Source organism: Megalops cyprinoides, chromosome 18 (genome assembly GCF_013368585.1).
Source record: "Megalops cyprinoides isolate fMegCyp1 chromosome 18, fMegCyp1.pri, whole genome shotgun sequence".
Taxonomy (NCBI): domain Eukaryota; kingdom Metazoa; phylum Chordata; class Actinopteri; order Elopiformes; family Megalopidae; genus Megalops; species Megalops cyprinoides.
Genome location: NC_050600.1, coordinates 21,407,349 through 21,424,664, shown reverse-complemented (window position 1 = coordinate 21,424,664; position 17,316 = coordinate 21,407,349). Strand labels below are relative to the sequence as shown.

General features: G+C 46.2%; 1 protein-coding gene across 1 annotated transcript in view; it reads left to right on the top strand.

Annotated features, from left to right (window-relative positions):
* Positions 1 to 12,055, top strand: part of LOC118793661 (FERM and PDZ domain-containing protein 1-like) — a 31,680-nt gene extending 19,625 nt beyond the window's left edge. The window contains exons 7-17 of the mRNA XM_036551890.1: positions 756 to 860; positions 1,289 to 1,384; positions 1,704 to 1,829; positions 2,064 to 2,183; positions 2,671 to 2,807; positions 3,025 to 3,151; positions 4,325 to 4,417; positions 4,769 to 4,951; positions 5,516 to 5,657; positions 6,060 to 7,208; positions 9,262 to 12,055. Coding sequence (XP_036407783.1) covers positions 756 to 860; positions 1,289 to 1,384; positions 1,704 to 1,829; positions 2,064 to 2,183; positions 2,671 to 2,807; positions 3,025 to 3,151; positions 4,325 to 4,417; positions 4,769 to 4,951; positions 5,516 to 5,657; positions 6,060 to 7,208; positions 9,262 to 11,660 — 4,677 coding nt within the window. The 3' untranslated portion in view covers positions 11,661 to 12,055. The remainder of the gene's footprint in view (positions 1 to 755; positions 861 to 1,288; positions 1,385 to 1,703; positions 1,830 to 2,063; positions 2,184 to 2,670; positions 2,808 to 3,024; positions 3,152 to 4,324; positions 4,418 to 4,768; positions 4,952 to 5,515; positions 5,658 to 6,059; positions 7,209 to 9,261) is intronic.
* The last annotated feature ends 5,261 nt before the right edge of the window (positions 12,056 to 17,316 follow it).

The window sequence follows — 17,316 nt, the reverse complement described above, 5'->3', positions numbered from 1 at the left end:
TTACAGTGTAAAAATATTAGGGTCCCATTATAAAATGAAATGAGCTGAATAACTACAATATGAAAAGTGTTTCAGAATTCAACAACACAAAAAGAAAAAACATATTTGGGGGACAGTTTGGGGGGATTTTTGCAGATCAAACACTTCATAATTAACAATAACAATGATATTAGCAATATCATTGCAATATTTTGTTAATGATTTTTCTGTGACAGTGCATTGAGACTGTAAAGCAAAGTTAGCAAAATATGAGATATAAAACAATGGAAAACTGGGAACATGAAGCTCTGAAGTAAAACATGCAAACCAAACTTAGCACAGTGGCTGTAGCAGTCTTCAACATTGACATTGCAAAACCATTAATTCTAGTTCCTGCATTGTAAATGAATTTGTATATTCATATCCTCTGCACACCATGTTAAAATGAAAGGTGTCACTACATGCTGCCTTTGTCAGTGTTGGGGGTGGAGGGATATTGCCAAAAGCCGGTCTCTGTCAAACCTCCTCTAGGCCCAGAGGTGTTGAAACTGTAGAACAACCCATATGTTGAACAAGCATATGTGTGAGTGTGCATATGTACGTGTGTGTGTGTGTTTTTGTGGGTGTGTGTCCATTTGAATGTGCTGTGTGACTGTGTGAATCTGTATATTTGCTTGTGTGTGTTTATGCGTGAGTTTGTACATATGCGTATGCATGCGTGTGTGTGTATATGGGCGTCTGCAAGGTGTGTGACTGCATGCTTTATCGCTGCATAGGGCCCAAAGTCTTCCTTCATGACTGCAGAGAAAAGGGCACGTTTGAGGACTAACCCGGTGAAGGTGCGCTTCGCAGAGGAAGTAGTGGTCAACGGTCACGCTCAGGTAAGACTTGGCCTTCCTTCACACTCGTTTATTTCTTTTCTTCCATCACACTTCTCTCTCTCTCACATACATACACAAGGCGAGGCAACATGTACGCACACATACTTCTCGTTACACAGAAATATTCTGAATATGGTGACTATCATGAATTGTAGGCATCTGAAGATATGATGGTAATCATGACACTGTATATAATACTGCAAAAGAACCATGGTACATCAGACAACAGCCCTTAGTATTTTTGCTGAGGGGGAAATCTTAACAGGAAAATCAGAGCTAAACAGTTGGTTTATTATTTAAAATGATCCAGTAGACACATTTGAGTACAGCATAGATTCTGGCTATTTTGGTAAAGTTAATCTTGCATTGAAGCAGAACCTACCTTTTTCATGTATTCCGTAATCCCTTTTAATCTCTGTCTGTCCCAGGGAAACTCGATGCTCTTCCTGCCCAACGTCCTGAAGGTGTACCTGGAGAACGGCCAAACCAAGGCCTTCAGATTTGAGGCCACGACCACAGTGAAGGTATTCATCTCTCATGTATTGATACATACAGTTCCTGCTAAGCATGGCATCAATGTAGCCATTTTTGCTCTGCAGGTCTAGAGTTTGCGTGTGGGCAATAGACACTTTGCTTATTACACAACATTACCGGAGTGATGATGTACTCTGTGAAGCTATTGAGTTGGCTGCCAACTCAGCATACATGGAAGACTTCATTTACACCTTCTATAGTTTTTAGAGCCTGCCACCTGCTGGTGGTGCTCAGTCCCTGATGTTCCAGGTAGGGTGTTCAGTTCTGCGTAGGTGTGGTGTTGTGACTGCAGATGCTCCTGTCACCCAGGACATTGTGCTGACCCTGAAGGAGAAGCTGTCCATTCGCTGCATCAGACACTTCGCCCTGGTCCTGGACCAGCAGTACAGCAACTCCAGACTACTGCTGCTGCATGAGGAGGAGCTAATCCAGCAGGTCCTGGTACACCCATGCACAAGCTTGTTCAAACATATACATACACTTGTATGTATGCACAAACACATTCACACTGTCAGGCACACACACACACACACACAAACACACACACACAAACACACACTCACACTCAATGATCACATAAAGTATTTAAAAAAATATCATCCAGCACTATCCCGTATGAATGCAGTGAGAAACCGCTCCCTGATTGACCCAGTGTCGTCCCCACCCCAGGTGGTCCAGCGGAAGGACTCCCATGATTACCGCTGTGTGTTTCGGGTCAGCTTCCTGCCCAGGGACCCGATGGACCTGCTTCAGGAGGACCCTGTGGCCTTTGAGTACCTCTACCTGCAGGTGAGTGCACTGTCTCTCAGCCAGGACTGCGGCTGAGAGGGTTTATGAACTCAGAGGTTTGTTGTATAATCAAACACTGTGGCTGTAAGTGTACTTCAACGACTCGTTTCTTCGGCCACAGACTGAAAACTCACTTGTTAACACCGAATCCCGGCTCTGCTAACCCAGGAGTCAGAACAAGTATACCGTGTCCTCAAATACACTTGCTAAGTCCTCCAACTTCCTCTTGCTCCTGTTATGGCATTTAGCAGAATGCGGTATGTTATGTAGCGACTCCTGCTATGGGACTGTGACACTTATGATTAAGTATCATCTCTGCTCTTGGCCTGACCTTTTCTGTGCACTTCTGTAAGTCGCTCTGAAAAAAGGGTACAAAATGGCTCGATGTAAACGTGAACGTGAGGTACCGCTCCCCTGAGCGGGGCCGGGCCCGGCTTAGCAGGCGCGCACGGCAGGACTGAGGGAACGTGCTCTCTGTGTCCCGCAGAGCGTCAGCGACGTGCTGCGGGAGCGCTTCGCCGTGGAGATGAAGTGCAACACGGCACTGTGCCTGGCGGCGCTGCACATGCAGGAGAGGCTGCACAGCTGCGGGCAGACGCACCGCGCCTCCGTCAAGAGCATCACGTGGGTAGCCCCCGTCCGCGCCATAGCAGAGGGGTTCTCACCCTCGTGCGAGTCCACCCTCTCTCCAGCAGGGGGCTCACTACCAGCCACAGACGACATATGAGTGTATAAGTGCAACCACTCCAATCACACAGTAAAGCCCAGTGACAGAGAGAGTCTCAGTCTAGCCCCAGTTCTTGCTTTTTCAGTGTTTATTTGTCCCTTCTTTTCCTCACAGGAAGGACTGGGGCATTGACAACTTCATCTCACCGACCCTGCTGAGGAACATGAGGGAGAAGGATCTGAGGAAGGCCATCAGCTACCACATGAAGAAGACCCAGTCCCTGCTGGAGCCAAAGCAGAAGGTATCAGACGCACAGGAGGCCGAGCTTTCCACAGGAGTACACCTGTTCATCATCATAGCTACCAGCACTAGCACTCCGGCCCTCTCCCTGTTACCCTACAGGTGACCCTGGCAGAGATTACTGATCACAATCCATATCCTCGCATTCTGAGCTCCTAACTCCCTCCCCTGGCTAACAAATCCGGGCCTCTGCTTAGAGCGTTTTGGATGTGGCTACTCTATGAATATTCATCAGGGAGGAAAGCGTGGGACATTTTCTAAGGGAGGTGGGGTGGGGGGGGGCATCACTCACCACCTCATTGTGACATCATGACAGTTGGTATAGATTTCTCCTGGCCCCCCTCCATTCCTGTCCCACCCCTCACCCCTCCTAAGCATTTATTTCTACTACTCGGTCCTAAAAGCAATCTAGTGAAAAACAGGGAGAGTTTGCCAGCTTTTTTTTATATTATCCCCAAGTGCTTTGATACATAAGCTCCTTTCCTCTGACTGCAGCTATTGATTTTTAAATTGAGCAGTAGTTCAGGACAATCCTGTAACTGTTTTGGTTTAGAACTGCTGGCTGTTGGGATTCTGAGCTTTTCCACAATAATGAGAGCCAGAACCAAACAGTGGTCCCTCCAGGAATGTTAGTAATCACCTACCTGCACCAGAACATTTTGGTCACGCAATGTGATTAAGAGCACACTAATACAAGTATTGCGTAACCTGCAAACATGCTATTGAAAGCCAGGTTCTGTCCCTGTCTCTGTCATACAGTACCAGTCAAAAGTTTGCACACATCTGATTAAGATAATGGGAAACATGCATTTTAAAGACATTTTGATCCAAAAACCTATGTTTAAATGCTTGACATTTGTTTCTTAGACAAATATAAATCATAAACTTGATGCCTATGTATGACTTTCTTTCCAAAAAAATGTTTAGTTTTAAAAAACATTTTTTGGCTACTTTGAAGAATCTAAAATGTTAGGTAGTTTTGATTTGTTTATAGCTCTTTTTTGGTCACTGTGTAATTCCATTTGTGCTATTTCATAGTTTTGATGTCTTTACTATTATTCTAAAATGTGGAAAATAGTGAAATTAAAGAAAAGTGTGTCCAGCCTTTTGACTGGTACTGCGCATACTGTATGAGATTGTTAGCGTGACCTTCTCCTTGCTCTCTTCCCCTCAGATGATATCAGCAGCTCAGGCGAGACTGAACTACCTAACCCAGCTAGGGGAGCTCCAGTCATACGGAGGGAAATTCTTCACAGCCACCATGATGGTAGGGAAGACGTGCCTGCTCGGGACATGTTTGGCAGCTCTGATTTATGCCTTGAACAAAATGTCCACTTCCATTCAAATTAGGATTTGATTGTTCCAGTCTTGGAGGGCTGAAGTCCAACATATTTTAGAGTTAAATGTCAGCTAGTGACTTACTTTAAACTGGAATATCAGATATGTTCCCTTGCTATCCATTGACTTCAGATGAATAATTCAGAACTAAGGAAGAACAAAATGGCCACCCATGAGCAGAGCTGCCCATTACTGTTTTGAGCATGATCCCAAGGGTGCAGCAGTTGTAACAGGTGACCATTTCATTGTGTCTGTGGACCCTTCTCCCCCACCCCCTCAGTTTCAGGACAGAGAGTCTATGGTGAACCTACTGGTGGGGGCCAAGTACGGCATTAGCCAGGTGATCAACCACAAGCTGAACCTCGTGGCCACCCTGATAGAATTCAACAGTATCAGCCGAGTGGAGCTCATGCCGGAGTCTGATAAGGTCAGCCTGGTCAAGATCTACCTGCCGGACGCCAAGGTACTGTCAATATGCAATCATGGCACTGTCTACTTACAGTGATTACATTACATTCATTTATATTCATTTACATACATTACATTGCAGACATTTACATCACATACATTACATTCATTTACATTCAAAGTCATTGCACTCGCTACCTGCAATCATAGTATCCCCTCCCCTTACAAATAATGGTATTGTCCATCTGCAAGCATGACACCATCCATCGAGGATCATGTTTAAAGGCCCTGTTGTGCTGTTGTCTGAGTAACTATTTTAAAACGAACTCCACTGTATACTCAAATACATTACAAATGCAAATACAACGACATTTACAGTGTCCCAAGGCTTCCTCTTGCATGTACTATGGCACTTAACAGAATATTATAGATTGTATAATGGCTCCTACTGTTGGGCCATGATAGTTACGATTTAGTATTGTCTCTGGTCTTAGCCTAACCTTTTTGTATGCACTTTTGTAAGTCGTTCTGGATAGGGACATCCGCTCAATGATTAAATGGAAGGCTTTATCATTTTGAAATCTTCGGCTTGTCCTGACCGCAGTCTCTCTGTCTGCAGCCCATGGTTTTACTGATGGAGTCTGTGGCCGCCAAAGACCTGTCCTGCCTGGTGACCGGCTACTGCAGGCTGCTGGAACCCGAGCAGCCATCCTCCTCCTCAGCTGACCAGCCCAAGGCACAGCGCGTCTCCGCTGAGGAAGGTACAGAGCTGGGAGAGTGGCGGGGGAAAATAACGGGAGCTAATGGCTAACTACTGCTAAGTGGTGTATACATGCTGCCACTTGCTCAGAAATGATGAAAATACTTCAATCATCTGCAGGCTCGCTACTCTCATTTTTATACTAATGATTTTCTGTCAAGATCTGTTGTGCTTGTGTATGTGGGAGTTTGCTCAGCTATGTTTTGTTATTCTGAAAAAAAAAACAGCAGGAACACTTGCTTTAAATGTGTGCTGTTCCATTTTGTCACGTGTTCTCATTGTTTTTTTTTTTTAATATTAATGACAAAGGAACTTAATAAAAAAAAGAACTTCTGTGTGGGGAAAATGTCTTGCATTAATTTGTTGCATGAAATACAGCATTCTGCTCTGCTGTGTTTTGCAGGTTATGTATCGCCACGCTGCAGTGATTCAGATGTGCCTGTTGAGGTGGACCCCAGTGCCAACGTTGTGGCGGACCTGCCCTTCCCTGGCAATGACACTGGGGCGGCACTGTTGATCGCAGAAGAGAAGCCGAAGGAGGAAGAGGAGGAGGAAGAGAATGCTGAAGTGGGGCGGGCAGAGGACACTCCGGCAGCAGTGACAGGGATGGATGAGATGGATGAGGTGCGAATCACGGAGGACTTGTTGTTGGAGTTGTCCGACTGGTGCTACACAGACTCCCGTATCGACGCCAGTTTCTCCAGTGACTCCATGGAAGCCCTGGTGGAGGACGGCCTGGTACCCCGTGCCCTCGGTGGCCTGGCAAACCACCCAGAGGAGCCTCGCTCTCACCTGCTGAACGTACCTGCACAACAGGAGATGAAGGAGTTGGCTGCTGCCCCGGAGGTTGTTTTCCTGGAGGATGTTACCCCGGAGACTGCTGCCCCGGAGACTTTTGCCCCGGAGACTTTTGCCCCGGAGACCGTTGCCCCAGAGGCTGTTGCCCCAGAGGTTGTTCCCCTGGAGGATGTTGCAATGGAGACCGTTGCCCCAGAGACCGTTGCCCTGGAGGCTGTTGCCCCAGAGACCGTTGCCCTGGAGGATGTTGCCCCGGAGACCGTTGCCCCAGAAGCAGTTGCCCTGGAGGTTGTAGCTCTAGAATCCACTGCTCCTCATGCCACCAAAATTGATAACGAGGAGAATGCTTTTCTGTGCTTTGCTGACCTGTCCCGCATGGCCGACTGCTTGCCCAGTCCCCCTGAGGCCAGTGAAGAGGAGGAGGAGCAGTTTGGCTCCGGCCTCCCCCCTCTCACAGACAGGCCGTTCACCTTTGGGAGAAACAGCCCGCAGCACTGCTACAACGTCTGTTCCGAAGCCACGCCCAACAGTGCTTGCTGCCTGCCCAAACCGCAGCCTCACTGCACCCAGGAGGAAGAGGAAGAGGAAGAGAAGGAGGAGGAGGAAGAGGAGGAGCAGGACCCTCCGAACAACTCAAATCCAGCACCCACACTCCAGGACCCACCTGGTTTCGGGGACAGTAGCTCCGAGGACGAGTTTTTTGATGCATCTGACAGATTCACCTCACCAGTCCCAGTGGAGGAGACCACCTCAGGTCTGTTTGCCTACCTGTTCCCTAAGATTCCTGGGGGAATCTTTGTGACGTGAGGAATTTAAAACTGAGTACATTGGTACATTCTAAATGCACTTTGAACTCCATTTAAGGGAGTCTTCAATATTTAAAACCTTTGTTGATGCTACCTGAAACAGTTCCTGGGGAGACATGGATTAACAGACCACCAAGTGTCTACAATAAAATACAAACCATGGATGTAGTCAAAATGGCATATTTTAAATAACATTTTAACTTCCTTTTAGTTGGGCTCACTGAGTCATTTTAGAATCTTACTGTTCTTAGGTGAAAAAGGTCCTTGATGCAAACCAGCAAGGTTTTTCATTTGCTCTGTGTAATTGAAGTCACTGTTTGCAATGCAAAACAACCAACAAAATAGAAGGTGAGCATGTAACACTGGTTTAGCGGTCACTCTCCATCTCAGTACTCACCCTCTGGGAGGGGTTTAACCTTAAATGCAAGATGAAACCCTTCCTACAGTATTGTTTCAACAGGTTATTTCATGCTTTATGGTGGTACCGTGGACATGCATGTCCAGATTGGATACATTTGAAAGCGCATAATGTTTTTAATTAAATATGCAGCATTGAAACAAACAGCCAGTTACCTATTTCACCGCTCAAAATAAATTCCCCTTTTTCCATATTTTACAGTCTAAAGCCATAATTATATACAGCTGAAATTTGAAATTCATTTTTTTGTGTGATCAGAATCTTCTGTTCATTCTCATCCTAGAGCATCCATGGTGTATAATGGTAATAGTGGTCCTCTGATTAGACTGACATCTGCTGGCTGTTTACCATCACTACCAGTGACCAACACTGTAATAAAGACGTGTTTTAATTTGCTTTTCGGCCTCCCATCACATTCCTTTGAAGAAACGCACACGTTTGGAATAAACACTATTATCGGGATGACAGTTGACAGTCCATGGGTATATGCTAGCAGCCGCAGTGTTATTCTCGGATGCTGGGTAAACTGAAACTAGATTTTTTTTGTTGCAGGGATTAATGTTAACCAGAGGTGGAAAACCCCGGCTTCAGAAAGTAAAAGTCCTACCATGAATTTGTTCTAGCCATTCACTAAACAAGGTAATTTCACTAATTAGCTCCTCTACCTGGCTGAAAAGTTCTACTAATTAAATTCAGCTGGTGTAGTGAATGGGTGGAACAAATACGTGGCAGGACTTTTACTTTCTGAAGCCAGGGGTTTCCACCTCTGATGTTAACACATAGTAAACATGCATGACCAGTAAAAGTAAAATTGGAAACGAGACACATGCTAAACACAGCTGACCACATCCACAGATGTGGTCTAGTGATGGGTCACTGTTGAGGTGTGGGTTGTTAAACTTGTCCCCGTGACTTCACTGTGACGCCCACAAACAGTCAAAGACAGAAATAAAATTGCCATTTCTAAAATGCAGACGGCTAAAAACCACAAGGACAGAGAGAGTGGATTCAGTGGTTTAGAGGCAACAGTAGTTAATGAATTAAAAAAACACTGAACACAGTATTAACAGCGAACTATTTCTTGTTTATCTCATGATAGTGTGAGATGAATGGGATGTCACCGGTACAGGCAAAGTTGTGTGCAGCAAAAGCACATGTAGTGGCTGTACCTTACAGAATATCCATTACACTGTAAACACCCTTATCATGTAGGGCAGCTGACAGACGTTTCCTTTCCAAAACTGTCCATTTATGCAGCTTGAAATTCACAAAAGCAATTAAGGTCAAATATCTTTCCCAAAGGTACCACCTGGGGATTGAACCAGCATGCTTATGGTTATAAGCCCAGTACTTTAACCACTACACTATACTGCTGCCTATTAGCTCCTAATGTTAATATACATTTAATATATTTAATACATTTAAGGACATATATATTATATGTATTACATATAATACATTTATATATAATACATTTAATAACAGTACATTACCTATATTAATTCACATACATTAAATTCTCATACAGTATGTGAAATTGACAAGAGATTGACAAATGTTTATTTTTACTGAATCTCTTGCAGAAGACTACAGAGATGCAGACAGCACGACAGGAACCTGGGACCTGGAGGATGGAGAGAGCGGCGAGAGGGAAGAGGAACGAGGCCGAGAAGGGAGGGAAGAGCGGCGAGAGACAGAGCCGGGATCCTCATGTTTTGGTAAAAGGTGCCGTAAACGGCGCTCCTTCATGGAGGCAGGCTTCACCTCGCAAGCGTCCTCCACTGAGCTGGACGAGCCCATGGGTGAGGAGGGGCAGCCGTGCCCTGAAGGCGGTGAGGCCTCGGACCAGCGCCCCCGTTCCACCGTCACCTCCCCAAACAATCCAGAGGGGGAACCAGCACCTGTGGAGTCCAACCCTATCCTGAACTGTGACCCTTGTTTGGTAGGTCCTCATCCTGGTGACAACGTGGTGTCCAGTGAAGCCAAGCAGCTGCCCTCCAGCGTCATGGAGATGGAGCTGGACACTGCAGAGTATACGCTGGTGACGGGGTTGCTCCCTGGAGCCTCTCTGTCGATTCTGACTGCATGCACAAAAGTAGAGACGGAGAACAGGCAGAACCTCGGTTCCGAGGGGGAGGAAAATGGGGAGGGAAGCTGTGCTACTTATCCTGTAGACCCTCCAGATTTTCCACGGTCTGACCCAGATCAGGGTGACTCAGCCATCAGAGACACTGAGAAGGATAAGCCTGGAGCCCTCCTCAATGAAGAACATGACCCAGGACCACAGTTAGGATGTCCTGGGCAGCAAATTCTCCCACGTTCTCATTCACTAGAAGACGCAGTAGGAGGGCTGTCATTGGCAAAGACTGTCCCCCCTCCACTGCCAGAATCATTACCTCCTCATTCATCTGTACCCATAATCCCCAGCCCTGAGGAGGCAGAGATAAATGCTAATGAGGTATACCTAGAGGGTACATCTCCCATTTTAACGTTAAATTCTCCAAGGAACAACAACTGTTTGGCCCTGCTCATGAACAATGGTGTTTCCCTGAGCTGTGAGAATCTCTTACCCTCAGAAAAAGAGGCTTCTGGAACTTCCAGTGTGGCTGCAATGGTAGGGGTGGGTGGCCCGACCAAAGAGCCCAGGGTTTTCGACCTCCAGAGCTGCGCTGCAGGCTTAGTGGGCCGCCTCTCCACCTCGACGTTGCGAGGAAAGATCCAGAGGCTGCCTTGGTACCTCTCCCGAACAATAGAGCCCCTTGTCAACCATAACAGCAACTACAGCGCACCGTCATCAGAGACAAGCCAGGGAACCACTGAGGTAACTGCGGCTGTGGAAGACAACGTCAAGTTTGTGGAGGAAGTCTTGATGGAGGTCAGCCAAGTGCCAAAGGAGACAGTTGCGCACCCAAAGGTGGCCACTGAGGTCGTCACCAGCCCGCAAAATGGTGGGCAAGGACCGGCGCCACAGACAGGGGAAAGGAAGGAGTCACATCAGCCTACAGACTGCCATACGGCAGCAAGGACAGGGGAAGCCTGGTTGGCCAATTGGAGGTGCGGGGCTTTAGAACGTTGCGCCTCCGAGCAACCCCACCCCTGGCCCAGAGGGAGCGCTAGCTTTGGGTGCGGCCCAACCTCAGCGCTGGGGTGTCCATCCGAGCTGGAGGAGACCCGGGGTCACCGGGAACCCTGCGGTTGCCAGACGGTCTACGCCAACTGCTTTAGCGGGCAGCTGGATGGAGGCGGTTTTGACGAGGACCTGACGGCGCACGGGTTTCCGCGACGGACGCAAGGGTCTGAGGGGGCCCCTCTAAAAGCCACGCCGCCCCCTTTGTCTTCCCCCTCCTCTTCCCCCTCTTTCACCACAGACATCCTCCCTCCCTCCTCCGCCCCTGAGTTGAGTCCCCAGCCATCCCCTCTCAAGTCCCCCAACGGCTTCCCGCCAAAGTCCCTAGAGGACACCCTGGACCAGCTGTGCGGCCGTCGCTACAGGTCCCCGGACGGGTTCGCCCTGCTTCAGCGGGACGTCGGGGAGCTACTCGGCCTCCTGCACGCGACCCACGGCCCCGGGACGCCCCACCGCCGGGGCGCCTGCGAGACGGTCCTGTCCGACAGCGGGCTCATCCTCCACGCCGAGGGACGCAGGCTCATTCTGGGCTGCCAGCAGGCCACCCGTGAGTGCCAGGCCCCCGAGGAGATGCTGCAGTGCCTGTCGGAGGGCTTCCACGCCCTGGTGCGGCTCGCCGGCGCCTGCCTGCGCTCGTCCCGCTGCGGTGGCTGCGAGCAGCGCCGCGCCAAGGCCCTGGGCGGCCTACGGGAGGTCGCCGGGGCGTACGGGGAGTTCGCCTGGGCGGCCGAGAGGGCCGCGGTCATGGACGGCAGCCGCGAGGTCAGCGTCAAGCGGCTCTCCAGGCAGTGCGCCGCGCTCATTGCTGCCATGGTCAGCCTCACGCAGCTCTTCTGCACCATCAGCATCGTATGACTCGCCTCACGCTCACCTCTGACCTCTGAACCCTGACCCCCCCATCTGTGAGACAGACACAGAGGTATTACGCTGAGATACCCCTCTCAGACCAGCGGGCTCCATCTCCCCCAATGCGATAGGGAGGCCTAGAGTCTGTTTATAACAGTGTTAATGGAGATTATATTGTACATTCATGTTATCCATTTTAGGAGACTGGGCTCGTCATCAGGTTTCAAGTGTCTTGCATCACTTATTTTCACTGTGTGATTTCACGTCTCACTCAATTTCGTCACCAAGTGAAAAAAATCACTGCTCACCTCTGATGACCTCGCTCACAAAATACATGTGATCCCTGATACCCAATGGCAGAAAAGGTCATTCTCACTTTTACTCAGAAAAAACATTCAAACCAACTCCAGCTCCAGACCAGTCCTTATCACTACAATTAGTTTGCCATTTCAGAGAATGTTTTTCTATTGACAGGAAAGGGCTCAGTAATTTGGTGCATGCGCTGGTGTGCTGCTGCTACAGTAATGTGTATCTGTGCGCATGTGCCAAAAAAACATTTCCTCTAGAACAGCACTCTGTTGGGTTAAATTAGTCTGGCAGATCGCAGCATCCAAGCCCATACCGCGCTGTGAAAGGAGTCTGGAATTACTTTGAGCCTTTCTACTGGTCGCTTGAGACCCTCTCAAGCGACCATAGCTCCATTTGCTCTGTTATAGGTAGGCTCGGCCTTCTTACCACTGTGGTGGAGGCGACACCTGCTGAACTGTGGGATATCTGTCTCTCCGAGAAACTGTGCCAGAGTGCTGTGCTCAAGGACAGTCTTTATAAGAGAGAGGAGTCATTCATATCAAAGAATTCATTTGCACCAGGACACTTGCATGTACTGTGTCATACACACACCAAAACCTGCTCGCGCACACAAGGAAACGGCAAGCAGCCAGATGAACCAAGGAACTTCTGCACAATACAGCAGCCATCCGTTACGGCAATTGCAAGATGTCCCCTAGAGACTTTAAGCGGAAAGCTTTGATTATTTATTTATTTCTGTATTAGACATGAAGGAATATTTATTTGTGTATGGTTTTTTTTGTGTTCTTACGTTAATTGCTCCACGGTTTCTGATGGAGAGGAACCAAGTAGCCGCAACAGCTGCCAGACAGAGACTTTTCGCATTTTTCTGTGGGGTCAGTGTGTCTGTCACACATAATTCTCTACCTCCTGCCTCAGAGCTGACTGCAACTGAGGACAAAGTTGTTCAAATATTTGGGCACTGTTTTATCACTGGCAGATCATGCTATGATGGACAAATGTTATTGCTGTTTTTTATTTTATTCTATGTCCTGTGACACAGGATTACTAAACTTAGATTTGAACAATGTGTAGCTAATTTCAGTGTTTATACCATCATTTCTAAACACATTTCCCAAAATAATATTTGCTAGAAAAAAAAGCTTAAAGGTGGAAAATCCGGTGGATTTTGGTGGAAGAAGGAATGTGGTCCCTGGTTTAGTAAAACTAGACTGTTTTTTACCTTGGTTCCAGAGCCATTTCTATACACTGACTTTTCTTTGTCTCCCTTCTTCCATAGCTGTCTCACCTCCCTCTGTCATTACTAAACAGCGTGAATGAGGAAGTGTTGGAATCAGCACCTGTGTTGTCCTTTGTTTCCTTGTGTTTCTGAGTAGAAACGCCACTGACTGTTAAGAGTTGAACTCGTTGCACCTGATAACCTGCAAACTCCACCCTCTGCATTTTACCTGATGCATCGCTACGGTCTAGGATTGAGCACAGGAAATTTAATAAAAAAAATAACCCATGTGCTGTGGTATCTCATGGGCAGGATGCAGGTAATTAGCAATAATTCACTGAAGCATACACATTTAATGCAATAACCCATAGAGATACACAGTGTAGACACTAAATGCAATAACCTATTGACATGTATAATTTTGCCAGCAGGCCAATGGTATTCTTATGAAAAGGTTATACAAGGTATTCCTAAGTGCAGAGGTCCTAAATTTCGATGTAATCTTTATAACATATATTCCACCACTGGCTATTTCACAGGCTGTAATTGTCTTAACGGTTCTAGCATTCCTATTTTCTGAAACTGCATTTTGTTCGATCAGATCCAATGTCCTGGCAGTTTACATCTGTCAGCAAGGTATCTTTTAGGTTAAAAAAAACCTAGCAGTCTGAACTTATCACATGAACCGAACAACACAGTGTGGTTGTTGTGGCCATGTTCTCCTCAAACACAGCAAAGAACTCAAGCTTGTTTAGTGATGCAAGATCAAGGCAGTAGGCCCAGTTAGGATCAAACGCTTTGTAGGCTTTGAAAAAAGTGGTACCAGGTTGAGTCAGTGATATAGACTCTGATGTTAATGATAATTTCACCAAATACGTTCTTTAATTTCTATTCTCTAATAGGCTTTCATCTGTTTGTGAAAGACCATGCAGAAGTGACACAGCACTACCCTTCTCAGCATGAGAAGCAACCCTGCGTTTGTGGCTTCTTATTGCCCATTTCAAATTAAATGCCAGATATCTGTTCTGTGATCCAGAATTTGCAACATCTTAACAGCTTTATGGGTTCCATGACTTCTGTGCCAAAACTGTAGCCCAGTGTAGCCTATTGTAGCCCTAGTGACGGATGACCTCAAAAGATGATTCTGAGACCGTGGTGTCACAGCGACGCTTTCAATACATGGCATGAATTTATGGCATATTTAACTGAAACGTCTCATTCCACAAGTATCCCTCCTTGGTTGAAACATGTTATGACAGTGACCGGATAAAGTGAGCATGTTTTTGAGATTCACATGGATTACACATATTAACGCATGAGCCAAAAATCAAGACACACGTGAAAAAGCCGCCTGGATCAGAAACCTGTCGACATCGTTCTAGGTACTCTTCCCAGGGTCTTATTTCGTTCACTCCCAGATCCATCATTTCTAATAATGAAGATGGATGTATCGCTGCAAAAAATTCACTGACCGTGCACTGGTGCCTTCTGTGTTTTGTTTTCTGCGTCAACGCTGTTGACATGTTCATTTTTCCCCTGTGGTTTTGCTTGTCTTGACTTGTATCAGGAAGGGCCATACCCACCCTGGAAGACATAAAGGTCTTTTAGCATCCTAGCATAAATATCCGTGTTCGTAAGAAAGGGTTTTTGGTTCAATTAAGCACAATTCTGAATGGTAGTATGCAAAGCAAAGTGGGAAGCACAACGCCTGTCTTGAAGATAACCTGAGAAATGGTTCAGTCATTTTCCCTTTGCTGGGGGAATGGGGGGTTACCTTCAATTTTGTGAGCCACAGTGGAGATTTCAGTTGTCAAGTCTCGGTCCATAAAGATGTAATTCTCCAGGATTGGCCATTTATGGCCTGGATCATAAAAGGTTGTAATATGATAAAAGATGTAGGTATGCTGGGAATGAAGAAAAATCTATACATTGTAATTCTTCCCCTGCTTCAGAGTGTACCATGTGAGATGATGCTACATTTTTTATCCTGCATTTTTCTTAGCAGAACCTCTTTTTCCAAGCAACTTACATAGCAGTTTTTACATTATCCATTTATATAGCTGGAAATTTACTGAGGCAATTTATGTTGACAGTCTCCCTCAACGGTACAACAGCAGTGGCCCATGTGGGTATTGAACCAACAATTTATGGATTTCAAGCCCTGCTCCTTACCACTGCACCACCGTTCCCTCATTACTCTGTCATATTGGTCTTACTCTTGCTGGCTGTAAGAGCACAAAAAGCTTGCCCAAGGCACACTTATGTCTCCATTAATCCCACGGACAGGTTTATCCACAGCCCATACGTGTCTCCCTAATTCAGGTGCCCTTTTACAACACTGTGTGGATTCACAGTCTTGCAGGCCTTTGACATGATCCGTGCTCAGTAGTCTCTTTTTTTCATTAGGGCAATGCAAGCCTCCACACAGAAAACGCCCACTCAATGAAGTATGCAGCTTCCTCACTCTGTGCTTATAACTGTCAAACTGGTGATAGGCATGACAGAGCATACTGCACGTTTGTGGTCAGATGTATTTGCATCCTGCATATTGGATGTTCATTAGTCAATTGCCAATTTTTTTAAAAAAACAATAGCTGGGCTGTGATTATGCAATGTGAGCATGTGCGGAGAATTCAGTGTTATGTTTCCAGTGAAGGTTATGAGTGCACTCGCCGACAACAGAGCAACACTGAGCTCCTGCTGAAAGCCATACCTGATTAGTGGAAAAAAAGACAATCACCTTGCCTTTTTGCTGTATTCCAACAATAAAATACTTATTTTAAAGAGGAAATGACTCCTGGATGTCATTTTTGGTGTCAGTTCCAGAGTCAAAGCCAGAGCCAGTGTCAGGCTATGAGTTACTGATTCCTGCATGTTTTTACTTTCATTTTAAACCTGTAGTAATTATAGGGAACTACCAGACAATGATCTGGATTTAATTCTGAAAAGAGAGCTCACAGCTCAAGCTTTATAAGGGATTTGCAAATGGGGTACATTTGTGACCTATCCATTAAATTAGACAATACAAATCTAATGGTGTTTAAGGAGAGATTCTGGTCTGTGCAGACTACCTCTCTGTCAAAGGGTCAGTATCTTAAAAGGCAACTGCAGCTGGGGTGGTAAGTGTTCTGTTGGATCTCTTGTTAGGTCCATTGACTTTTTTAGCATTTGGCCCAGCGAAACACTTTCCTTTGGGGTACATCTTAGTTTTCTTTGACTTCTCTTCTAGTTTTTTTCTTATACCCTTGTTACATTGTGTAGTTATGCACAACATAATACATCTTTTACCTTGAAAGGAAAGAAATAATACATTATCAATCAATAGGTGCAATCAAATTTCATTTGTTTCAGCACATTTTTACAATCAAGAATTGTACAAAGCACAGTACAGGTAGAATAGTGGATTTTCCAGAGGGAATCAAAAAACCAGAAAACCCAGAGCCAACTGGGGGGAAAAACTGGAACGTTATTCCCTGACCCCTGGAAAAGGCGGTCGAGAGACTCCTGGAAAATAATGGATAACGTGGGTAGGGACCCTGCTTCTAACAGCGGATGGTGTGGCGATGGGTCTGGCATATTGCTCACTGTGGCCAGTAAATCAGCCAGTGGTGGTGCCGCAGACGCACTTCCTGCTCGAATGGGAGGAGAGACAGAGAGAGGAGGAGTGACGGAGGGAGAGATAGAGAGAAGGCGGTGGTTAGAACGGTATGACCAGGCAATTTGGGTACAGCAAGTTTGGGCACTTTTTATAGCCTTATAAGGAGCAGTAGTTTGATATCAATATGACATTTAACTGGTAGCCAGTGAAGCAATGTTAAAAGCAAAGTAACACGGTCACATTTTTTTTCTTGCAGCACAGATCATAGCAGCAGCATTTTGAACAAACCGCAAGACATGTAAGGCATTTGAGCATTCTGATAGAAGGGCATTACAATAGTCTAATCGAGATGTAACAAATGCGTGAACTAGCTTCTCCCTCTCTGACATGGAAAGAAAAGGCCTAATTTTGATCAATATTTCAATATGAAACAATGCCAGTCTTGAAATATTTTTGTATGAGGTAAAAGACTGAGTTCAGTCAGGGTCTACTGTATCCCCAAGTTCTTAAACAAGTAAGTTACAGTGATTGTCAAAGTT